The sequence below is a fragment of the Bubalus kerabau genome, chromosome 11 (genome assembly GCF_029407905.1).
Source record: "Bubalus kerabau isolate K-KA32 ecotype Philippines breed swamp buffalo chromosome 11, PCC_UOA_SB_1v2, whole genome shotgun sequence".
In the NCBI taxonomy this organism is placed as follows: Eukaryota; Metazoa; Chordata; class Mammalia; order Artiodactyla; family Bovidae; genus Bubalus; species Bubalus kerabau.
Window position 1 is genome coordinate 18,121,577 of NC_073634.1, and position 26,258 is coordinate 18,147,834.

General features: G+C 33.9%; 1 protein-coding gene across 8 annotated transcripts in view; it reads left to right on the plus strand.

Annotated features, from left to right (window-relative positions):
* BIRC6 (baculoviral IAP repeat containing 6) overlaps nt 1-26,258 on the plus strand; it is a 212,807-nt gene that overhangs the window by 111,082 nt on the left and 75,467 nt on the right. For all 8 annotated transcript variants that reach the window (XR_008700176.1, XM_055539753.1, XM_055539755.1 and 5 more), the window contains 15 exons: nt 2,434-2,544; nt 3,790-3,923; nt 6,791-6,918; nt 9,096-9,658; nt 10,661-10,836; nt 11,790-11,886; nt 12,034-12,228; nt 13,045-13,245; nt 17,002-17,281; nt 18,912-19,168; nt 19,419-19,527; nt 21,684-21,905; nt 22,876-23,656; nt 24,956-25,099; nt 25,533-25,662. Coding sequence is in view for 7 of the 8 variants with exons in the window: in XM_055539753.1 (XP_055395728.1) it covers nt 2,434-2,544; nt 3,790-3,923; nt 6,791-6,918; nt 9,096-9,658; nt 10,661-10,836; nt 11,790-11,886; nt 12,034-12,228; nt 13,045-13,245; nt 17,002-17,281; nt 18,912-19,168; nt 19,419-19,527; nt 21,684-21,905; nt 22,876-23,656; nt 24,956-25,099; nt 25,533-25,662 (3,528 nt within the window). In the remaining variant the exon portion in view is untranslated. The remainder of the gene's footprint in view (nt 1-2,433; nt 2,545-3,789; nt 3,924-6,790; nt 6,919-9,095; nt 9,659-10,660; nt 10,837-11,789; nt 11,887-12,033; nt 12,229-13,044; nt 13,246-17,001; nt 17,282-18,911; nt 19,169-19,418; nt 19,528-21,683; nt 21,906-22,875; nt 23,657-24,955; nt 25,100-25,532; nt 25,663-26,258) is intronic.

Here is a 26,258-nt window from a genome sequence, read left to right on the forward strand (position 1 = left end):
TTAGCAGGAAAGCGGACAGAAAACTGTACGATCTGTATTATGTCTGTGTATAACACAGACATAAACTCTACAGTGTTTGGTTAATCTTTACATTGTATTTCCTTCAAGTATTGTCTTGTTCATAAGCTATACTTTTTTTTTTTAATTCTTCACCTGGCTGTGTCAGGTTAGTTGTTGGGTCTTAGTTGTGGCACACAGGGTCTTCATTGTGTGCCTTTGTTGCGTCTTGTGCATTTTTTGTTGTAGTGCGCGGACTCTCTAGTTGAGGCACGTGGGCTTAGTTCCTCTGAGGCAAGTGCGATCTTAGTTCCCCTGTTAGGCATCGAACTCCCGTCCTCTGCATTGCAAGGCGGATTCTTAACCATGGGGAAGTCCCATAAGCTATTCTTTTGCAACTGGTGTTTTTTAAAATGTGCAGTAGCTCTAGAGAATTAGTAGATTGGAGAAGGATGTCAATTTTTTTGTAGAAGTTGTGTTCGTTCATTTTTGTTCTTTTCTTGAGAAATGTAGAAATGTGGGAATTGCGGGACTTGAATAATATCCTTTAATAGGAGTAGAACTTGCTTTCAGCTCTGGTTACAGGAATCTGTTTAAAGAAAAGTAAAAATTATTTCTTCCTGGTGCTTTCTCTCTGGAGATGTGCGTCACACATGGCCCTCATATGGCCCGTCTCAGCCCTAGTGGCAGCTGTGCTGTCTCCTGGCCCTGCTTATATATGCACTGTCTCTAGGAGCCAGCCCTGCTTTAATTATTAGGTTTCCATGTGTTTCACTGTATTAATGATTATTATTAATTTTGCTCCCATCCCTTTTTTAAACTTTATTATTGTGAAAAACATTAACCATAAACAAGGGTAAGAAGTATTAATTATTTCTTACTGTCATCAGATATTTGGTCAGTATTCAAATTTCCATTTGTCTAAGCTGTTAACAAAACTTTTTTGTTTATTTGAGATGGAATCTGTAGAGGGTCTGCACATTTTAATTATGTTTTAAAATTCCTCTTATGTCTTTTTTTTCCCCCATTCCTTTACAGAGTTTTTTGGTCAAAAAATGGTTGTTTGGTAGTTAGACATGGAGCTTAATCTGATTTTTTGTTTTGTTATTTAAAGGCAGTTTCATAGGTTGTTTGTTTTTGTGTTGTTGGTAGGCAATGATGATTAATGCCTAGAATTACTAGCCATTCACAGGAAGTTTCAAAATGAAAATAGTCTAATGTTGTTATTCCTTTTTTAATTTATCTTGAAATATCAATACTTCCATAAAGAGAAACTTACTTTAATGTACTATCATGTCACCCTTTGGACATACAGTTTGAATAATGGAGGCAGAAAAAGTGTTGTAAATTTTTTGTATTTTAAAATTAAATTTTAAAATTAATTGGTTCATAAGTAGTCTATAATCTAGACCACTTAGTTTCTTTAGTAAATATAAGTTCATGATTTAAAAATATTTATGTTTCTGTCATAATCATTGTTTGTTGATGTTGAAATTATGCTGTTTGTAGTCAATAAGATGCTTTCTTTTTAGATTGTTTTGGTTTTGTTTTTTGTGAAATACACGTCTTTTTTAGGTTTTAGTATGATAGGTGTTGCAGACTATGTATGTTTCCTGCCTGGAATCTGGAATCAGCCATTTTACTTGGTGTTTTAAGGGCACGATTAAATGCTCTATATTATGTTTGCTTATTTTTAATACCTTTTTTCATTCTCCACCTGCCACACGTGCTTCTTATGTAGGCCTTGTAGGTGACTTAGTTATTGTTTTATTTTGTGTTTTTCTGGGAAGTTGCATTGATTTTGAAAGGTCTGCCCCTCCCCTGTTTTTCTAGGATACCCTATTATTTTCAGTTTTTGATTTTGCAGAATATGAGGATATTTAGTAAAACACACGGAGAAGGCAATGGCACCCCACTCCAGTACTCTTGCCTGGAAAATCTCATGGACGGAGGAGCCTGGTGGGCTGCGGTCCATGGGGTTGCTAAGAGTTGCACACGACTGAGCGACTTCACTTTCACTTTTCACTTTCATGCATTGGAGAAGGAAATGGCAACCCACTCCAGTGTTCTTGCCTGGAGAATCCCAGGGATGGGGGAGCCTGGTGGGCTGCCGTCTATGGGGTCGCACAGAGTCGGACACGACTGAAGCGACTTAGCAGCAGCAGCAGCAGCAGTAAAACACAAGTTATATATAGCCTGTAGTTTGGAAAGGATGACATGTTATTTGTCATGGAATGAGCTTTAAACTTAGACATAAAATGTTGCTGACTCTTAATGCTTTAGTTATATTTAATGGGAAACTCTTATTTATGTTTTGAGGACACTAGTGAATTGATTTTAAGAATAGTGTCATGGTTTTAAATTCTCTTTGTTTCAATTCTTAGTAAACATTTGCCATGTCTGAGTGAAAATTTCTCTTTTTGTTTTTCCACATAGCATCAATAACCAGCTTTCTCACGGTGTTAGCCTGGTATCCCAATACGTTGCTCCGGACATGGTGCCTTGTGCTTCATAGTCTAACTCTCATGACAAACATGCAGCTTAATCGTAAGTTCAGACATTCCTTTATATCTCTGACATACACTTTTTTTCCCTTGCTATCAGGTTTTTAAAAAGATGCTTCCAAGAAGTGAAATAGTTGTGGAAATGATTGAACTTCTTATTTGACTGTGGCTGTTAGGCTTCTTAATGTGTCTTGTCCTTTGTGCTCCTTTCCTTTGATTATATACGCCCGTGTATCTATAATTACAAGTTTAAGTTATATTTTTACCTCCTAAAAACTTGTACTCTTAAAAATCGATTACTTTTAGAGTACAAAATCAAGTATTTAATGTTAGCCTGTGTCTTGTGCTGGTTATTTATTCTTTTTAGAGTAACTTAGCACTTAAAATGGTTTATTCATTAATATATTCGTGAACATATATGACTAGATATCTCAGTTTGTGCTTTTCACATCTAAAATCTGTTTTCATGGAATCTAATTGTTTCTTCTCAGATTCTAAACTCCTAATAGTTTCCTACTTTCTTTACGCCACTTCTTTATTTCCTGTTTAAGTTAAGATAGTAAAATGAATTTTTGAACCTTTTAAGAACAAAACTTCCCTGGTGGTCAGACAGTAAAAAAAATCTGCCTGAAATTCAGGAGACCCAATTTAATCCCTATGTCAGGAAGATCCCCTGGAGAAGGGAATGGCTACCCACTCCAGTATTCTTGCCGGGAAAATCCCACAGACAGAGAAGCCTGGCAGGCTACAGTCCATGGGCTCGCAAAGATTCCAACACACTAAACCACTAAGACTTTCACTTTCTGTATGATACTGACGATAGATTTGACTTGAGTATTTTGTTCACTTCAAAAAACTGTTGTATTGTCGGTATATATCTTAACAGTAGCTGACATGCTAAAATGAATAAATTTTGCCTCAGTTTATCTTCAAAAGCTGGGTTAAACTTTATCGGAAAAACAAATCTTTATTTCTAGAAAGGGACAGTGATTACTAAGAATAGGCTGACCAAAAGGACAGTAAACATTTAGTTATTTCTTTTCGACTTGTCTGTATACTGAATAAGATATACATTAAACTAGACATTTTTCACTGCCAGAAAGGAGGCAAGAGATCTATGGTAGAGGAAAATAGAGAGTGAGGCTCAGTCAGTACAGTAGAGATTTAGATTGTTTTTAGTAACTACCAGGAATATATGAATTTTCTTTGAAACCAAGAGATGTTTTAAATACTGCAGTTCCATTGTTTCAGACTGTTTGTTGAAAACTTTTTTTTTAATGCTTTATAGCTGGTTCCAGTAGTGCCATTGGAACTCAGGAGAGTACTGCCCATCTGCTGGTTTCAGATGCAAACCTGATTCATGTTTTAGTGAAATTTCTTTCTGGCACAAGTCCACATGGAACAAATCAGCACAGTCCACAGGTATATGATTTTTGAAAACCAGAGATAGGCTTAGATTATATAGTAAACTTATTTGTAAAAGAAATTTTAAGTGTACCTAAATGTGTAAAATTTTTATTGCTAAGGTATTAAATGATGGCTTTTTATGTATAAATGTAATAAAATGTTCTGAATTATTTATAATAATAATAGCTGTACTGAAACAATATAGCAGGTAGTAAATTTTCTCTTGGAATTACTTGATTTTTATGCAGAGATGCATTTTTGGTGTTACATTGTATTATTTGTGAAACTTTCTAAACAAATACTTAAATGTTAGGAAAGCATTTCAAAACTATGGGAGTTTAAAAATACTTTTAAAATAATGTATTCTGTTTAATGACCTCTATAGTCAAGATTTGAGAAGTCACCTAACTTAATTGTTTTATAATATTAAATATTTTGTTCAACAAAAAACAAAAAGTTGACATGGATGGACCTAAACAGTATAATGCTAAGTGCAGTAAAACAGAAAAACAAATGCTTTGAGTTTATTTATATGTGGAACCTCAAAAAGCATAACAAATGAACAAAGGTAATAAAAGTGAATAGAGTCATAGATATAGGGAACAAACAGGTGGTTGCCTGAATGGGAGATTGGGGTTGAGGGGTGGGAAAGATGAGAGAAATGGGTGAGAGAAATTGAGAGGTACAAATTTCCAGGTACAAAATAAAAGAATCACCAGTATAAAATGTACTGCGTGGGGCATATTGTCAATAATAAGGCAATATCTTTATGATGACACGTGGTAATTAGACTTACTGTGGTGATGATTTTGAAATGTATAGAAATATCAAATCACTGTTGTACAGCAGGATCTAAATAGTGTTGTAGATGAATTTCACTTCAAAAACAGACTCATAGAAGAAGAGATCAGAGGTAGGGGTTGGGGGAATTGGATGAAGATAACCAGAAGGCAAAAGCTTCCAGTTATAAAACAGGGAAGTACTAGGGATGTAATGTACAGCAAGATAAATGTAATTTACATTTCTGTATATTATTACATATGAAAGTTGGCTGAGAGAGTAAATCTTGAGATTTATATAGAAAAAATGTTTTTCTTCTATTTTGTATCTATATGAGATGGATGTTCTCTAAATTTACTGTGGTAATCATTTCATTCTGTCTGTAAGTCAAATCATTATTCTGTACATTTCAAACTTACACAGTCCCATGTGTCAATTACATCTCAAACCTGAAAGGAAAAAGATAAATACTGCTTTTGTTAATTCAGAAAAAAAAGACATATCAGAACTTACAAGCTTTTTTAGTCTAACCACAGATATTTCTTTTATATCAATTGGCTCAGACGGTAAAGCGTCTGCCTACAATACTGGAGACCTGGGTTTAATCCCTGGGTTGGGAAGATCTCCTGGAGAAGGAAATGGAACCCACTCCAGTACTCTTGCCCGGAAAATCCTATGGACGGAGGATCCTGGCAGGCTACAGTCCATGGGGTCACAAAGAATCACACACAACTGAGCGACTTCACTTTCACTTTCAAGCTTTTGTTGTACTGCTTTAAAAATTATTTTTCCTTCATTATAAATTTCTTTTCAAATAAAATGTGTTCACGGTTCATAGTATCTTTCTATGGATTATTCATAAATGTTTTGCAAGGTTATCTTTTATTTCTTAGCTATGTGTTTACCTATGTGTAAGATCTGTGTACTGTTCTGGGTGCTAGAGATTTATGTAGTTAACGAGACTCTGCCATTCTTGGAGCTTAAATTCTGTTGGGTACATTTAGTCAGTACTGTCATACTACAGAATAGACCTTAATTTTGTAGATCATCGTAAAATAAGTGAAAGAAAAAGATAAAAAAAGAAAAGACTATTTGTAATTTGATTGGCTCAGAGTTTTGATGGGGGGGACAGAGGCATGTTATCAAGTGATTGTTATACATAAAGATTGCATGAATGGAATGTGAGAATTCCTGAAATCACTGATTCCAGCTTCTTTATTTTACATATGAGAAAACATGCATTATCTGCATTGCCAACAATTATGCAGCTGGTTCATGGTAGAGCCTACATGTCAGGGAGCATACCACTGTATAAAATGGTGTGTTTCCTCTCCCCCCACAGCCCTGGCTCCCCACTTTTTTCTTTAAAGGCAGAATAAAAGTTATTCAAGATCAAGCTTTCCACAGATATTTTGGTTTATAATAGGTAGTTTCGTTATGAATGTTAAGATTTTTATGCTCAGAATTAGAAATGAAGTTTGTCTAAAAGGGTTTTGAGAACTACATTGCATTTTGTTTTTCCAAAACTCCTGTAGGGTTTATGATTATAACATTCTAACACATAGTTCAGGGTACTTGGTGTAGCTCTCACTATAGTTTTTTTTTCATTGAAGAGATAGAAGTTTGAAAAGCTTTTTATTTTTCTTTTGCAGATTGCTGCAGGTTTATTTTTAGCTCTATGGTTCTTGTTTGGAGAGTTTTTTCCCTCCATTCGTTTTAGTATTTGCTCTTGTAGTCATCAGAAGCATGACCTTTTGTGGATCACTTAGCCTGTCTGTTGAAATGGGATAATTAAGATTGTGAAAAATCACAGTTTTTTGTGCTTTTGAAAGCATTGTAGAGATATTTTTTGTGTAATTTAGGTGAGTCTTTTTCTATATTGAACTAAATAAGTCTGACATAATGGAAAAATATTGACCATAGAATCTGTAATTTTCAATTTAAAATATATCAAGACCTAAAAGCTTAGTTGGTTTCATATTATCTTGTTTTTCAAATGAGAAGTTTCAACCATATGGCTCTTAACACTTGATACTTTTAAATGAATAATTCAGTAAATGGAATCAGTAAGCAGTTTTCAGTAGAATTACATTTTTCTTCAGGTTGGTCCAACAGCTACGCAAGCTATGCAAGAATTTCTTACCCGATTGCAAGTGCATCTTTCTTCAACATGTCCTCAGATATTCAGTGAATTTTTGCTCAAGCTAATTCATATACTTTCAACAGAAAGGTAAATTTCAATGTCATTAACATATATTCCTGATGTATTGATAGAAGCAATAGGTAATCCTCCAAATAAAGTTTCTCTTACCATTTGTTGGGAGTTTATCTGGGGATAGACAAGCAGGATAATACCAAGAATTAAGAGGGAAAGATTTATTGATGTGTTTCCTGATTGTTTTCTTTTCATTATGGCTCTCCCAGATCCTAAGCTTCTTCTATTGTTAATGGACTAATGGGTTCATAGATTAGTAGTTATAAACCTTCTACCTGAAATTTACCTGAAGCTCTTTAAATTATTCTAGAATAAAAGTAAGGAATTAAAGCTACTAGTAATTTTATTTGAAACCTACTTGATAAAGATATCTTAAAAAAGAAAAATATTAATCTCGTATCAAAATCCTAAATAAAATTTATTACCAAAGTCAAGCAATAGGTTAAAAAGAATAAACTGTGACCATAATGGGTTGATTCTTAAAATCCATGAATACTTCAATATCATATACTATATATCATAATTATGAATCATTTCAGCATACTATGAGATACTTCATAAAAGCCAATGTTGCTTTCTGAGAAAAAAATGAAATATTAATATATCATCTTATTTAAAATTACAAAAAAAAAAACAAAAAACATGAACAAACCAGACTCTATTATGTTTATTTTAAAAGTTCCCATTAATATCAGGAAGAAGTTAAAAATGCTGTTGGCTATCTTTATTATTTAATTTCATTGTGGAAGTGCCAGTGAAGTTTTAAAAGGTATATTTGAAAATGATTAAAATAATGTGGAGAGTACATCACACTTTCACAATTAGTTTCAAAATTGGAAGTCAGAAAAAGGTATGGTTTATAATATCATAAAATAATTAATAAAGTAAAATATTAAAATTAATAGTTGATTTAAATAGCATACATTAATAATTTATTCATAATAATAGTTCTTTTAAATAGATCCGTAGCAAAATGTCTTAAACCTAATATAAAAATTAATGCAAAAAATTTATATCGAGATACGTTTTCATAGTGGCAGAAAATTTTATCTCAGAGTACTATCCTCATTTGTGTTTTCTTCCTCCTGTATAGCTTTTTTAAAATACTAATGTGGTTGTAGTTCAACTTGTTCATAGTGTTTGTGCAATGATGAAGCATAAGTGTGGGAAGGAGTAGATTCACAAAACCCAAAAATGTGATGTTATGATATGCATACATGTAATTGGAAAACGTGAAACAAAATTTTGTTGTATGATTTCATTACAACTTCAAGAGTTCTCACAATCCGTCTTCTGGTTCAGTAATTTGCTAGAAAGACTCACAGAATTCAGGAAAAACATTTTACTTAGATTTTTCAGTTTATATAAAGTATAAAACTCAGGAACAGCCAGATAGAATGAATGCCCAGGGCAGCGTATGTGTGGGGGACGTTGAAGGGAGGGTGCCTATAAATGAATGTGAATTCTCAGGGCTTAGTGTTGCCACCCTTACATACCTGGAGTAACAGTTTCTTAAATATTTTAGCTGAATTCTTCTTAAATTTATGTATGTTGCCAGCATCTTGACTTCCCAAGTTCTGCCACAGGAAACCCAATGCTCATATTCCACCTCCTGGAGATGCCTATCTTTTCATAGATTTAAGTCTTTTTGGTACCCTCAGCTCTCTGATGGGTTCAAGAAAAGCTTTGACCTCAGCTCTCTGATGGGTTCAAGAAAAGTTATGACTTTAGAGTTAATTTGGCTTTTTTTTTTAATTGTTAAGTTGGGGGGACAATGATCTTTCCAGCTTTCTATATCTTAAGCATAAGCAGAACTTGAGAGCATTCAGTTTGATGTGTAAGAGTTGAATCCTAATTTATGAAAATCAAGATTGAGGTTCTAACAATACAGAGCTCATTCATTATGAGGAGTGCCTTGTGATATATAATTATTTTAGTCTGTGGCTTAAAAATCACCTCTTTGATTTACTTGTTCTCCAGTTTTCTATTTGGAAGGAAATTTATTTTTTATATTATATGATAAAATGGAGGTAAGAACAAGAAGAATGCAGGAAGAGTGGGAAACTCTGCTGCAAAGTGAAATAGTGAATACCAGGAGTTTAGTTATTGTCTAGTTTTCTTGTTTTCTGGTGGTTACCTCTTTCAAACAATTTAAAATGGGTTAATTTTTAATCCTCTCCCTTTTTCTGCAGGGGTGCCTTCCAGACAGGCCAAGGACCTCTTGATGCCCAAGTAAAGCTGTTGGAATTCACTTTGGAGCAGAATTTTGAAGTTGTTTCCGTTAGTACTATTTCTGCTGTGATAGAGTCTGTCACTTTTTTAGTGCACCACTATATCACTTGCTCAGACAAAGTCATGTCTCGAAGTGGATCAGATAGCTCAGTGGGTGCTCGAGCATGCTTTGGGGGACTCTTTGCCAACCTCATTCGTCCAGGTGATGCAAAAGCAGTTTGTGGTGAAATGACAAGAGATCAACTCATGTTTGATTTGCTAAAACTGGTTAACATTTTAGTTCAGCTGCCCCTTTCGGGCAATAGGGAATACAGTGCAAGAGTGCCTGTGACCACCAATACGACAGACAGTGTTTCAGATGAAGAAAAAGTTTCAGGAGGCAAAGATGGTAATGGAAGCACTAGTAGTATTCAAGGACCGCCTGCATATGTCGCTGACTTAGTGTTAGCCAACCAGCAGATTATGAGCCAGATTTTGTCTGCTCTGGGCCTGTGTAATAGCAGTGCCATGGCGATGATAATTGGTACGTATTGAGAACATTAATCTTAAACCTGTTTCTAGTACTGTATCTCTTTCCTTTAGCAATGTATGAATTCATTTTCTTTTTACTGTACAATACAGTGTTACTTTATTGTAAACATCTTAGCCTGACTGATTGTTATTAGTTAAAACTTAGAGTGGCATACATCAGTTGAAAATTTTTAAGTGTGAAATTTTTTTAAATTGGAAAATACTAAGAAAATAACCTGTATGGAATTAAATTAAGAAAAGGAAGCAGTTTTGTAAGCTAGGCACCATAATTTATAATCATATATCTCTAACATTTTAAAGGTGAAGAATTAGACATCAGATTTCGTATTAGGGAATGAGTAGATTTTATTTACTTACAGTTTCTTATAATGTGAAGTATAAATTTTTGTTCAAGTTGTAACAGTTTCAATGACACATCGATGTAAAATTTATATATTGTTTCTTTTCTACTTCATTGAAAGCTAATATGTTAATTATTTTAAACTAATTAAGCTTCAGTAAATTGTATCAAAATCCATTCCTGATGTAATTTTGCTTATTAGTATTTCTTCCTTCATGTAAGGGAAAAAAAACTATTGTCTTTTTGATTAAAAGTTTTAAAGTATAGTTGCATAATAGTATCAGTTATTTTTCTCTGCTTTTCTTCTTGATATGTATAGTGTGTTCCTCAGTTGTATGATAGAATGACTTTTTTATACTGTTACCAACAACAGACGTATCTTCTATAAAAAGATAACCAAAAATTATTCTCTAGTGAATGTTATGTTAGGTATTTTAATTTCTAGACATGCATATATGTATATAGACACACAACACACGGACCCACACACAACACACGGACCCACACACAACACATGGACCCACACACAGCTGTTTTGTATGCATTCTTCAGTGGTTTGGGGGAAAAAAATGACTTGTAAGACTCTTTATTTAAATTATTATTGGTTTTTAAGGATTTGCTTTGTAAAAAATGTGTAAACTTTATTTAAACTAGGGGCAAGTGGATTACATCTCACTAAACATGAAAACTTTCATGGTGGGTTAGATGCCATATCAGTTGGGGATGGACTGTTTACCATACTGACAACTCTAAGTAAAAAAGCGTCTACAGTTCATATGATGCTGCAGCCAATTTTAACCTACATGGCCTGTGGATATATGGGCAGACAGGTAAGTTCAATCCAGCAACAATTGTAGTGATTTAAGTAGTAAATAGCAATGGGAGCAGAGAATTATCTGTAAGACGGAGACAGAGTATTCTAGTTATATATTGGAAAATGAACAGAATCAGCAGATGAGAACTGTAGATTAATAATACAAGTTGAAGAGAAGTCAAAGTAAACTATAGTGATGTAAGAGTAAAATGTTTTTAAATTTTAAGATTTTCTTTCCATTGTCTTAGGAAGTAGTTCTTTCCTTTTCCCTAGAAATAGCATAGTTGAATACCAACATGTTCTACATAGAAGTATATATGAAAATTTAATATGAGTGTTTTTTTTCAAGCTTAAGTTGCATATTTAGTTTCCTTTCAGTTAAAAGAGGTTAGAGTAATTTTAAAAGAGAAGTAGGTTAGAATGTTATTACTTTTAAAATTTCCTTTTTCAAAATGAGATTTTAGGAGCCAGTGTGATTGTTTTACCTTCTAGTCTATTTACTATTTTTTTTTTTCCAAAAGCAGATTTTAAAATATAATTTCTTAAGGAATCTTTTATATGTCATTGTATAATTATCATTTTCATAAATATGTATGAATCTGTATATATATTTCCCCATTGGAAGATACAGAGATAAATATTTGAGAAGGCTGCATTTTTAAAGGAAGTACTGTCTAGTGGAAAAGGAAGTCAGTGCACATTAAGGTAGAAAATGATACTAGGTAAAGACAGACACAAAAAGTGCTGAGTTCAGAGAGGAGACTGTTCACTTACCTTCTGACACAGGCAAGATTTCTTAAATATTTTGGCAGACATTTTATATTAAGTGGTTTAGGTTAAGGTTACCATTTTATAATAATTAAATATAAAAGAATGTTATATTCAGTGAAACTTAATTGTCCTAATTCATAGTAAATTAATAATCACCTTTTAAAAATCACAGCATACATGTATGGTTTATTTTTTTAGGGCTCTCTTGCTACTTGCCAGTTATCTGAACCATTACTGTGGTTCATTCTGAGAGTACTGGATACTAGTGATGCCTTGAAAGCGTTCCATGATATGGGTAAGGGAAAATTTCCAAAACTGCCTTTTAAGTGTAATGTTAAGTAGTACAGTATGTTCTTATTTTGATAGTCTTCTGTGAGAGTTGACTTGGTGTCAAATAATCTGTGTTAAGATAATTTTAATTTGGTGTTCTTTATAAATTTAGGTGGTGTTCAGCTCATTTGCAACAATATGGTTACTAGTACAAGGGCTATTGTAAACACTGCAAGAAGTATGGTATCAACTATTATGAAATTTCTTGACTCTGGTCCAAATAAAGCTGTTGACAGCACTTTGAAAACAAGAATCCTAGCTTCTGAGCCTGACAATGCAGAAGGAATCCATAACTTTGCACCCCTGGGTAAGAAAACAGTTATTTCATCTTATGGGTGAGAATTTAAATAATAGTTAATTGGCAGGTATGAAGCAAAAGTAGTTGTCAAAATAAATTGATTGAGTTATAATGTCACCATTTTAATTAAAAACCATTAATTTTAAAGGCACTAGTTTTCCAGACTGTCTACTGATTAGAAGGAAGTTTTTATTTGTTCTTTAGTAGGAAAATTTGTTTTTATTTCTGAGTTTAAATAGACACAATTTGTGAAACTAGGTAGTATAGATTCTTATGTCAATTTTCAGTATAACTGTTTTACAAAGCTTGTTCCTTCTTATTTTGAGTGATTTTTTTAAAATGAAGTTTAAAATTTATATAGTTATTCCTTTTTCCAGTCTAAATAGTTTCTTTTTGTATTTTTTTTCATATTTGTAACTCATAAACATTGACAATTTAGAATAAAGATGATTATTTTCAAGTTTATTTTTTATTATCAAGTATATTTTATTTTGAACACTGTATTGAACATTGCTTTTTACTTAAATCATTCGAGAATTACTGTGCTCGGTTTGTTGTTGCTTGTTTAGTTTTCATTTGACATGTTAGTATATAGAAATTAGGCAGCAGTTAACAGTGAACTTGTCACCTTGCCAGTTGACTGGATGTCCTGATTATTTGTGAATACTTTGACAAATTATGCTAAGTATATTAAGTGCATTCATAATATTAAATATTCATGTTTTTAGCTAATTTTTCTACTGTAATTATTGTGATTTGAATAGTTCTTGATGCTTTATTAGGTTTCTTTTGCAAGTTTTTATTTTATTTGAAATACTTCTGTAGGTACAATCACATCTAGCAGTCCCACTGCCCAACCAGCTGAGGTGCTTTTGCAGGCCACGCCCCCCCATAGAAGAGCTCGCTCTGCTGCTTGGTCCTACATCTTTCTGCCAGAGGAGGCTTGGTGCGACCTTACCATTCACCTTCCTGCAGCAGTGCTCCTTAAAGAGATACATATCCAACCTCACCTGGCATCTCTTGCAAGTGAGTAATAATTTGTGTAAAGATCCATCATGAAAATAAACTATAACATATAGGAGCATTTAAAAAATGAGAAATATACTTAGCAAACTAGATAAACTTAGATAAAATTGCCAGATAGCTTAATTTTGAACTGTTTAATATAATATTTAACATTACCACCACATCATTTACCATCAAATGAATTGGCGTGACTATTCCCCTGAAATATATACAGAATGTGTGATGAAATTTAAGGAGATATATCCTAGGTGTATATTATTTTGCCATTCATATTCCCCCAAATTTATGGCACTATAGCATTAAGATAAAATGAGTTAGTTTGTACAACTGTAGATAGCTTTCTTAGTTTTTCTGCTCCTCAGTCCTAGCTCTGTAATGTGAAATTAACATAGATTCCCTTCCCATTGTAAGGTAATTACTTCTGCAAAGAATTTTTTATTGTAATATGTAGAGTTTGATATTTTAAATATTATGACCTTTAAATTTTTAATGTTTTGAGTATCATCCATTTGATGATGCATTTTCATTTAATACACTTTGTTGTAACTTTGCAAGGGAAATAATTAATTGTAAAGAATTTTTAAAAAATAAATTACACATTAAAAGAAGAAGGAACTCTTTAAAGCATTCATGAAGAAATATGAAGTACTATTTTACATTTGTGATGGTTCCCAAATTCTTTCAATATAAATATAATGATTTATACAGAATTGTTGAAGTTGTGACAGTCATTTATCTTCATTGATTGATTCTCATTGCTGTCATATGTCACTCAATAATTTAATGTAGATCTATGGGAAATTTTGTAGACCGCTGGCATATTTGGAAGAATAAATTTTTACACTTATTTGCAAGATTATATTATTATTATACCCTAACAGAGTTGTAGAATCCACACATACCAGATTAAAATAGATACAATGAATAAAATGACAGAAAAAAGTAGATAAATGCAGTGTTTTGGCAGGTCAAAAATAAATATATTACATGGCAAAATATAAGTCATTTTAACCTCAACAGTGTAAGACTTAGAAGATAATCTAAGATGAGGAGGAAACTGCTTTTTTGGGAAGGAGAAAGTGGCTTTGAATTGTAGGTAGAAGTTATACATAGTAATTTGGACAGGAAGGATGTTACAACGGAGGACTCTTGTACATTATGACAAATCAATAGATTACCTGTTTTCTGACACAAATGTGTTTAATACTTATGGTTTGAAATCAGAGCACAAACTAAAGATATGGCGTATTCTTGTAGAAATAAGATAGCCTTTAGAATCAAAACATGGGCTTAAACATAAAATGTACCCTTTATTCATGTGAGGGTTTGGATTATTTAATCTCCATCAGTTTGTATTGGTAGAGTCAAAGAGATTATATAATGTGGATAATACTTCCTTGAAAAGTTAAGATTAAATTTAAAAATTATGTGACTTACCTAGTTCTCTGTGCAAACCAGGGGTATAATTGGCATATAATAAAAGTTACTTCCTGATTTTATAGTTGACATTAAAATCAAGGTTCAAAGATTGTTTTAGTTGATAGATAAATTCATTAAATGTTCTTCCATGTTTGTGAGAAAGAATTTTCCCATAGCAACTGCCAGTTAATTACTTGGTTGTGTGTGTGTGCTCAGTAGTGTCAGACCCTTTGTGACACCGTGGACTGTTGCCTACCAGGCTCCTCTGTTGATCAAATTACCCAGGCAAGAATGTTGGAGCAGGTTGCTATTTCCTACTCTAAGGGATCTTGCCACCCAGGGATTGAACACATCTCCTGCATTGATAGGCACATTCTTTACCACTGTAGCACCCAATTACTTGATTCGGTTCAGTTCAGTTCAGTCGCTCAGTCGTGTCCGACTCTTTGCAACTCCTTGGACTGCTGCATGTCAGGCTTCCCTGTCCATCACCAACTTCCAGAGTTTACTCAAACTCATGTCCATTGAGTCGGTGATGCCATCCAACCATCTCATCCTCTGTCATCCCCTTCTCCTCCCGCCTTCAATCTTTCCCAGCATTGAGGTTTTTTCCAATGAGTCAGTTTTTCCCATTGGGTGTATTGAAGTCAGCTTTAGCATCAGTCCTTCCAGTGAATATTCATGACTGATTTCCTTTAGGATGGACTGGTTGGATCTCCTGGCAGTCCAAGGAACTCTCAAGAGTCTTCTCTAACACCACAGTTCAAAATTGAGCATCAATTCTTCAGACAGCGCAGCTTTCTTTATAGTCCAACTCTCACAGCCATACATGACTACTGTAAGAACCATAGCTTTGACTAGACGGACGGACCTTTGGTTGCAAAGTAATGTCTCTGCTTTTTGATATGCTATTTAGGTTGGTCATAACTTTTCTTCCAAGGAGTAAATATCTTTTAATTTCATGGCTGCAGTCACCATTTGCAGTGATTTTGGAGTCCAGAAAATAAAGTCTGCCACTGTTTCCATTGTTTCCCCATCTATGTGCCATGAAGTGATGGGACCAGATGCCATGATCTTAGTTTTCTGAATATTGAGTTTTAAGCCAACTTTTTCTCTCTCCTCTTTCACTGTCATCAAGAGGCTCTTTAGTTCTTCACTTTCTGCCATAAGGATGGTGTCATCTGCATATCTGAGGTTATTGATATTTCTCCCGGTAATCTTAATTCCAGCTTGTGCTTCATCCAGCCTGGCATTTCTCATGATGTACTCTGCATAGAAGTTAAATAAGCAGGGTGACAATATACAGCCTCGACGTACTCCTTTTCCTATTTGGAACCAGTCTGTTGTTCCATGTCCAGTTCTAACTCTTGCTTCTTGAGTTGCATACAGATTTCTCAGGAGGCAGGTCAGGTGGTCTGGTATTCCCAACTCTTTATGAATTTTCCACAGTTTGTTGTGATCCCCACAGTCAAAGGCTTTGGCATAGTCAATGAAGCAGAAGTAGATGTTTTTCTGAAACTCTTGCTTTTTCAATTACTTCATTTGGCCTCCTTAAATTTTAGCAGGAAATTATTTTAAATATTATGAATGTTTACATTTTAAAAGGCAAAAAAGGATCAGAGGTGAAAACAATTTTTAAACTCAGATGTTTAAAATCATAGCAATGTGATAGTAGTGAAATAATGAGTTTATGAAAAGGTACTTTTAAAGTCACATTCTTCCTAAATTATATACAGCTGTAAACCACAGCATACTAATCAAACACCCCATTTTGCTGGTGATAATTCTGAGAGTAGAAATAACAGAGTAATTGCCTGTTTTTGTTTTCTTCAAGAAAATGAAGTATATGTAGATTGCATGTCTTCAGTTACTCTGTTTTTAGGTTAGTGTTAGAATTTTTTATGTGCAATTTTTATTATACTATAAATTTCATATAATAGCCCCAAAATCAATTATAATGAAAGTTAGTGACAAAGTATGACTTAGCATATACATATTTTTCTTATGAATTCATAATGAATATAACTGAAAGCTGCCATTTTACTGTAAGGTAAAGTAAAGTCACTCAGTCGTGTCCAAGTCTTTGCGACCCCGTGGACTGTAACCTACCAGGCTTCTCTGTCCATGGGATTTTCCAGGCAAGAGTACTGGAGTGGTTGCCATTTCCTTCTCCAGGAGATCTTCCCGACCCAGGGATTGAACCTGGGTCTCCCGCATTGTAGGCAGACGCTTTACCATCTAAGCCACCAGGGAAGTCCATTTTACTGTAGTTGCCATTAAAATATGAACTCGCGTTTACTTTTTCTTTAGTAACTGTTTGATTTTCTCTTCCTGTAGCCTGCCCCTCCTCAGTGTCTGTAGAAGTAAGTGCAGATGGAGTAAACATGCTTCCATTGTCCACTCCTGTTGTCACAAGTGGTCTTACCTACATAAAAATTCAACTTGTGAAAGCTGAAGTAGCTTCCGCTGTCTGCCTTAGACTCCATCGTCCACGAGATGCCAGCACACTAGGCCTTTCACAGATCAAATTACTGGGCCTCACTGCTTTTGGTACCACTTCTTCAGCAACAGTTAATAACCCCTTTCTTCCGTCTGAAGATCAGGTATCCAAAACAAGGTATGTAGTTCCTCATTCTTAAGAAAAACCTTTCTGTGCTTTTCATGAAATTTATTCTGTGGTTTCTTTGTTTATTTTGAGTTTAGAAAATTCTTTGTTCCATAGGTTTCTAAATAATGTCATAATTTTTTAAGTGTCAGATCATATCAGATCAGTCGCTCAGTTGTGTCCGACTCTTTGCGACCCCATGAATCGCAGCACGCCAGGCCTCCCTGTCCATCACCAACTCCCGGAGTTCACCCAAATTCACGTGCACCGAGTCAGTGAGGCCATCCAGCCATCTCATCCTCTGTCATCCCCTTCTCCTCCTGCCCCCAATCCCTCCCAGCATCAGAGTCTTTTCCAATGAGTCAACTCTTCGCATGAGGTGACCGTAATAAAGAATAATTGCATAGAAACAGAACTTTGAGGCTGGTTAAAATTGAGATTCATGTGTGTTTAAATGTTGAGATGATCTGTGATGTGCTTTATGTGGGTGTGAGTTCCACTTCTTTGGGCTGTAGTCTTATGTAAGCATTTCCAAATGCCTATCCCCAAGAGAATATCTGAATCAAACAAGTTGACCACACAGATAAGCCCCTGGTCTGTTATATAGTAATTCTTAAGAATATTGGCCAGTCAGTATGGATTAATATGGCCATATTATGGCCATGGGTCAATATGGCCATTAATATGGCCAGTCAGTAAAGGGTTTGATTTGAACCATACAAACTGATACAAACTGACCAAACAAAGAAGGACGTGAATGTGTCCTTTAATTTACATTCTTCTGGTAAATTTGGATGGTTGAAATTTTTATAGATTGGTTTTATTGTGTGTTTTACCTGAGGAAGAAAATTGGAATTTCTTTTTTATTTTCAAGCTGCTAGGTCTTTTCAGTTTTGCAATTCTGTGATCCTGTGCAGTTTATGTTTATGCATATATGTATATACAAAACTATTTCCTGACTAAATAAAAAGCAAGTTCATAATTCCTAAATGCGACTTGTACTTAAGTATTTTTATTTTGTATGTTATAGGGGAAACTTGCTGTGTGTTTAACTCTTATTGATGTTATAGTATTCTAAAAATATTCTTTTTTTAACATAGATTGGTGCTACCTACTTATGAAATACAACATGCTGGTTATTTTCTCTGCTCTATAAGGCACAAATTTTTTTTTTTTTTTTACCACAGATTTCCTCCTCTTTTTTTTTTTTTTTAAAGATTCTTTGCATGTAGTCCATTACAGAGTATTGAGTAGAGTTCCCTGTGCTATATAGCAGGTTCTTAGTAGTTACCTATTTCATATATAGTAGTGTGTGTATGTCAACCCCATCTTCCAGTTTATCCCTGGTAACTATAAGTTTGCTTTCTATATCCATGCCTCTGTTTCAGTTTTGTAAGTAAGTTCATTTGTACACCCCTACCCCTTTTCTTAAATAATCCACATATAAGTGATACCATGTCATTTTTGTCTTTCTGTGTATGACTTCATTCAGTAAGACAATCTGTCTATGACACTCTAGCCACAACTTGCTGATCTTGGAAGTGTTTTGTTTGATCTTGGAAAAGTTTTTACTTCAGAAGTCTGAAGTAATTTAAGCTACTTAAATTAACCCATATAGGCTGTTTTGTGTTTTGTATTTCAGTATTGGATGGTTACGGTTATTACATCATTGCCTTACTCACATAAGTGATCTTGAAGGAATGATGGCAAGTGCAGCTGCACCTACTGCTAATTTGCTACAGACTTGTGCTGCCTTACTGATGTCTCCATACTGTGGAATGCATTCACCCAACATTGAGGTTGTGCTCGTCAAGATAGGACTTCAGTCCACTCGAATTGGCCTAAAGCTTATAGACATTCTTCTGAGAAATTGTGCAGCATCAGGCAGTGATCCTACAGGTGACAATTAATTTTGATATTTGAATTTTTACATATCTACAGAGAAATAATATTTAAACTATGATGTTTGTGATTAATTCTGTTTCCAAAATTAAATTCCATATGGCTTCATTATTTTTGGAGTTTGATTTGTTGTTGTTGAATTTTATAGAAATTATGTTTAATGAATAATTTAAGATTAAACTGAGCGAATCTTTTCATCTCATTTGCTTATTTAGCGAATTTTTCCTTTTGATTCTCTTTTTACAAGATTTGAATAGCCCTTTACTTTTTGGAAGACTGAATGGACTGTCTTCTGACTCTACGATAGATATTCTTTATCAGCTTGGAACAACTCAGGATCCTGGAACAAAAGATAGGTATGTGGTGATCTCATTTTTCACACGAGAACATATGTACACATAATCTCATGTAGTGGATTTTACTAATAATGCTTTTTTTAAAGATCTTTTTGTAAAAGTTAAGCTTAGGTATTACTAAACTTACAGAAATAAAGGAATATTGTGTCTATATTAGATACCTGGACTATTTTGATAATAGTAATGTTTTCACTGATTATTTATATTACCCACTGATATCTTTTCATTAGATTCTTTCCCTTCTTTCTCCTGCTTCCTACCACAAAGTGAGAAACTGTCATCCAAGTAAATAATACTGATTGTTTCACCTAAATGTTTACTGATCTTTCAGTATAGGTAATTTTAGGTATGTTTTACTAATGTAGTTCTTCCTTGATGTCTTTTACCTTCAAATTCATAAGGAGTACAAGTGTCTTTGAAACATGCTTTTGTTTGTATAAGTAATATGAATTATCTTTATGCTGGAGACTGTTTCCTGAGTTAATATCCTTTTAAGTATGTTGAATATTTTATATTCAGTTAAGATTCTTTATTTTTATTAATTTGTATTTAAAGTGAAAGCATTTGGTATGTTGTTAAACATCTTCATGAATTATTAACAGATTATTAATTTTTTGGTGGGTTCGTACTCATTTTACAGCTGTTCACTGAGTAGTTGGTATATGTCTGGCATTGTGCTAATACTAGAGAGATCAAGTTTATTCAGTACAACTTGGGCTCTCAGGACTGAGGAGACAGAACAGTGTCCCTAATAAGGGGAGATTTATGTAGGTCAGACTGAAGGGTATGAATTAGAGTGCCTGGCAGTGAAGTCATCTTGGAAAAATTGTTACTTATTCCCTGATATTTCCTTTCATTAATTTTAAACTCATTGCATTCATGTACTCCGGGTTAAAAATATTTAAAGAATATATTTAACAAAGTAAAATTAGTTTGTCAGATAACTTCAAAATATTGAATAGGCTGACTTCCTTTCCATTAAACTTTTGCTTTATATAAACTGTATGATAACTATATTATATTTAAAAATATATTGGAATATGTTTTGACAAAGTGAATAGTAATTAAAGTCAAATTTGAATCATAATGATTAATAGGGTTAAAAATATGTGCTAAATATTTTTCTGGAATAGGTTTCCTGCAGTCTTGTGGTTATTTTATTTTTAACTTTTTTTAATCATAAAAAGAAATTGTGCTTAAAATTACTTTCTTAGCATAATACAAATATAGCTATTTCAGGATATTTTAGAATTGATATTAATGACAAGATTTTGGCTGTTGTTTTTCTAGGAAATGTTACTTTTCCCTAATTGCCTCATCTCCCTTCTTTTCCAATGATTTTTCCTTATTTCTTATCATATGCAATTTAAAGCAGTTGATCCTTCAGTCCTTCAGGGTAGAGAGAGGGATTAAGTGGTATTATACACTTTCCAACTCCCATTTCTTTTAACGTTAAGTGAAGAATCTTGTGCTCTAAACTAGACATTTAAAAGTAAACAAAACAAAGATAAACAGTGTTTTAAGAACTTGACAATAAATCTACCCCCCCCCCCCTTAAAAATACAAAGTTCAAAGCATTGCTTTAAAAAGTCTTTTGATTTCATTTTGTGGTCCCAGCTCTAGGCAATGGAATGTAGTAGGGTGGCACTTGAAAACGTATGTGTGTTGAGGCTGTTGGGTTGTCAGAGGGCAGGAGGTGGGTGGTTGGTACTAGTATTTAATGCTTGGGGACCGGAGATGTGAAACACGGTATATTGCATGAGATTCTGCACAATGAAGAGCTGACCCCCAATCACTGCTCGATGGTATGTGGGTTTATTATAAAAAGAGTAAAAATTTAGAGGATAAAATTAGTTTTTTTAAACTGTATATCCTATAATTCTAGACATTTATATGTTCTGTCATAAATGAGGTAAGAATCTATTTATATGCTGATTAGATGAGTTATTGCAGATATTTTCATCACTTAAATAGGTATTATTGGAAAATTAGAATTACTTTGACATTATTGATTGCATAATTCCTTTTCCCTCTTATTTTAAATTAAAATTACTGAGAATAATCATGTATTATTTTCATATATACATTGTTTACATGCAGTGGTGGAATTTATCTGTAGTATAATTGATTATTTGAATTCATCTTCTTTTTTTAAGAATTCAGGCCTTGTTAAAATGGGTCAGTGATTCTGCAAGAGTGGCTGCTATGAAAAGAAGTGGCAGGATGAGTTACATGTGTCCTAACTCTTCATCAATAGAGTATGGTCTTCTGATGCCGTCTCCTTCTCATTTGCACTGTGTAGCAGCAATTTTGTGGCACAGTTACGAACTGCTGGTAGAATATGATTTACCAGCACTGCTAGACCGAGAACTCTTTGAGTAAGTATGATTTACGAAATTCTTTTTCTCCCCGTTATTAGATCACTTTAGGTTTTTACTTGATAAAGCAGCATTTTTGTATGCTTAGTTGTATAAAAAGAAAGTGCTAGATAAGTATAAATGATATCATTTTGAAATGAGATGCTACTCAAATTTAATCTTCATGTTTTAAGAAGCTGTACTAGTGTCATTGCTGCTTTTCCCACCTAAATTTGGAATGTGTAATGTATCCTGCAGTTCACATTGTTTATTCTCTTTTGTAAATTTACTTACCAGATTCTTTTGTCTTTAATATACAACTTTGGAGGGAAAGTGTAACTAGAAATTTTAAAAGACTACTTTAATCCAGTTGTTTGTTTTTCATTCTTTCTAGACAGCTATGATTGTTCTTTTGACTAGAAGTTTCCACTTAACCCACATTTCTTCACCATATGCAGTTAAGGCTTTATTGAGCTGACTGCCTAATAACTCTTTAAGTCTATGGCAAAATATAATATTTATTTCTGAAGAGTTCTATGACTCATAAAGGGTTGACCTTTTTTCCTCTAGTTTGTCATTTTTGCTTCTTTTAGTTGGCATAATCCAGGATTTATTAGTGAAGCTCACTAATAGTTTTCATTTTGCAGACATGAATTAAAACCATTAATCCTGTCAAATTCAATCTAAACATTTCTTTGCTATAATTTTTTCATTATTTCCTATATGTCATTTTTTTTTTTTAGGTCACACAGAGAATGGTAGAACCATTTTGATAGAGATCTTAGTTTTCTGTGCTCATCTTGCAAGTCTTACTTCAGCCTACTGAAGTGTTTAATGATGTTTATTAGAACCAATCTTGCTGAGACATTATAGTGTCCTAATACTGAATGTTAGACTGTGTAATTTTCATCAGAGTGATTTCTAGTAGAAATAATGGACAGTGAGGTCTTTCTAAAAATTTTTTTTTAACATGGTATCTTTTATCCCCTAGGTTACTTTTTAATTGGTCCATGTCTCTTCCCTGCAATATGGTTTTGAAGAAAGCTGTGGACAGTCTGCTCTGCTCAATGTGTCACATACACCCAAGCTATTTTTCTTTGCTCATGGGCTGGATGGGCATTACGCCTCCCCCGGTGCAGTGTCACCATGGACTGTCCATGACAGATGATAGCAAGAAGCAAGATCTCAGTTCATCTTTAACGGACGACTCTAAAAATGCACAAGCACCTCTTGCCCTAACTGAATCACATTTGGCAACCCTTGCTTCCTCTTCTCAATCTCCAGAAGCTATCAAACAATTATTGGACTCGGGTTTGCCTTCTCTTCTTGTGAGGAGTCTGGCTAGTTTTTGTTTTAACCACACTTCTCACTCTGAAAGCATTGCTCAATCAGTAGACACTTCCCAGGACAGACTGAGACGGCACCACGTCCCACAACAGTGTAATAAGATGCCCATCACAGCAGACCTGGTTGCTCCTATTCTTAGGTTTTTGACAGAAGTTGGCAATAGCCATATTATGAAAGACTGGCTTGGTGGGTCTGAAGTCAATCCACTGTGGACAGCACTTCTGTTTTTACTGTGTCACTCTGGATCCACCTCTGGAGGACACAGCCTGAGTGCACAACAGACCAGTGCAAGATCAGCTTCTCTTTCCTCAGCTGCTACAACAGGATTGACTACTCAGCAGAGGACAGCAATCGAGAATGCGACTGTTGCATTCTTTCTGCAGTGCATTTCATGTCACCCTAATAATCAAAAGCTGATGGCCCAGGTAAGAGTAGAAAAACTGACTTCTATTCCAGGTGTCTTATTATTTTAATGTGCTGTCACATAACACTCTTGAAATTAGTTCAGAAAGTGGCATGTATTAGGGCCAGGTGATGATGAAGTTTCCCGTTGGGTGCATTTAAGGATTTGAATTTAAACCATAATTAATATTAAGTACTGATATCTCTTCCCTCCTCTCTTCACTTATTAACATAAGTCAGTTATTCTTTTTGATGAATGATGGACAAACTCTTCAAGATTCTAGCTAAAGGTCAAACATTCCTCTTTTTTAAAAATCTACCCCTAATACGATGCTTCAGCTCTTGAAACAAGATTGACCACTTAAAGGTGGCCATTGAAGGCCTCATCTGCATCAAGGCATTACATTTTGTAGTAACTGGATTGTTAAAAGCTGTTGATTTGCTTCTAATGAAGCACACATTAGAGTAGGTTTCAGATAGGAGACTCTTGACAAATCACATTCAAAGTATGAAAGAATATTGTATTGAGTCTGGGGGCCAAGAATCTTGAAAGCTTATAATGTAAACAAGCTATGTATACTAGCATAGTGCTTGTTTGAGACATGGTTCAGTTCAGTTCAGTTCAGTTGCTCAGTCGTGTCCAACCCTTTAAGACATGGTAGACACCAATAAATGGGAACGAGCATGTACTCCCTTATTTAATAGTGCTTTTCCAGGTTAAACTATTAATATCTAAAAGGATGAGCTATTATAGTTTTAAAAAATTACCGAATGACTTAACTTTTAGAAGAGGAAAATACTTTATTGCCTCAGCTATATTATTGGGAAACTATCTACTTAATGTGCTTAATTTGAAAGAAATGCTTAAATTACCAATTTAAGTCCTTAAATATGAGTGTTTGAAAATTTGGTTTCTGCCTTTGGGTAGAGTGAAACTTTCTGTTCCATTGTCTTCTGTCCTAGTTTTCTCTCTTAGTTTCTTGTTAAGGCTTTATTTTATATTTTTAATATGTTTTTTTTCAGAATTTTTATTGTATAGTAACCACATTCAGATATTGATTGAAGTTAAAATTAATTTGGTTTCACCAGGTATTTTTTGAAAACCCTGTACTAGTAACTTCTCTTATCCACAGAAGTTTCTGATTCACTTTTAACTTCATGTCTACCTCTTACTCATTTAAGATGAAATAATATATTCTTTAATTGCTAATTTGATGAATTGAAGCATATTTATTAATCCACATTTAAAATTTCCTCTGTATTCTTTAAAGTAAAAAGCTGGAAGTGCCATGTTTAACTTTTTAAATCTCTCACTTTGTCAGGTTCTCTGTGAACTGTTTCAGACATCTCCTCAAAGAGGGAACCTTCCAACATCAGGCAATATTTCAGGGTTTGTACGTAGATTATTTTTGCAGTTGATGCTGGAGGATGAGAAAGTGACAATGTTTCTTCAGTCTCCCTGTCCAGTGAGTATTTAACAATTAAATTAAATCTTAATGATGAACTGTGTGTAAAGATATTTTATGTTTTCATATCAGAGCTTACAGTTATCTCTGTTCTAATTTCTAATACAGCAGAATGAAACAATGATAGCTTTTATACTTAATGATAGGACTTAGAAATCTCAGCTAACTCTCTGTCTGGAATAACCTAGTTGTAAATTGCTGTGAATAGTATAATTTGATTTGGGAGGAAAAGTGACAGATTGTTGGGTATAACAGTGCTAATGCAAAATTTGACCAACAAATCACGACAGACATGCCACATTTGAAGAAATACAAAAAAGAAGCTCGTGTATTTTTGTATGCATTACTGAATTTTTATTCTTTTATGCTTTTGAAGTTATTATATAATGACATATATTTCAAAAAAATCTCTTTTTTATTTCTTGATTTCCAGCTGTACAAGGGGAGAATTAATGCTACTAGCCACGTCATCCAGCATCCAATGTATGGAGCAGGCCACAAATTCCGAACACTTCATTTGCCAGTCTCAACAACATTATCAGAAGTTCTGGACAGAGTGTCAGGCAAGTCAGATTTAAATATTTATTTTTCTGTAACTATGTTATATGTATATAGGAATTTTATCATTTTTATAATTTTATTACATTCACTCAGGAGCTATTTAATGACATGAAATGGTCAAGATGGTTTCACATTTCAAAACATGGATGCTGTGTACAAAATGTATAATACATTCCAGCACCAGTAATTCTTTTGTTGTTATGTGTGTTGTGTTTAGTAGTGGCAGAACGGGCAGTTGGAAATGGCAACAAGCTTTGGGAAGCTATTGATGGAACTTTCTCGAGATAAACTATAAAGCTATTTTATAGTAGATGAATTGCACAGTATATTAGGTTGAATGACAGCATTCTAAGTAATAAACATTTACTAAATCTAGGGGATAAATGAATGGTCAGTAGGTAGAATCGGCTGGTGACTTGATTGTTTATAACAGTGAGGAAGACAGAATTTTTCCCCTAGATTTCTTATCTGTGTTTCAAGAGGTCTCAGTTGATGCCTTTAAATAGGATATAAGTTTCTGAAGTAAAAGCATTTTGGGGGTAGAATGCCAGTTAACTGTAGTAAGTTTCACTTTTTTTGCCTTTCTGAAATCCTAGTC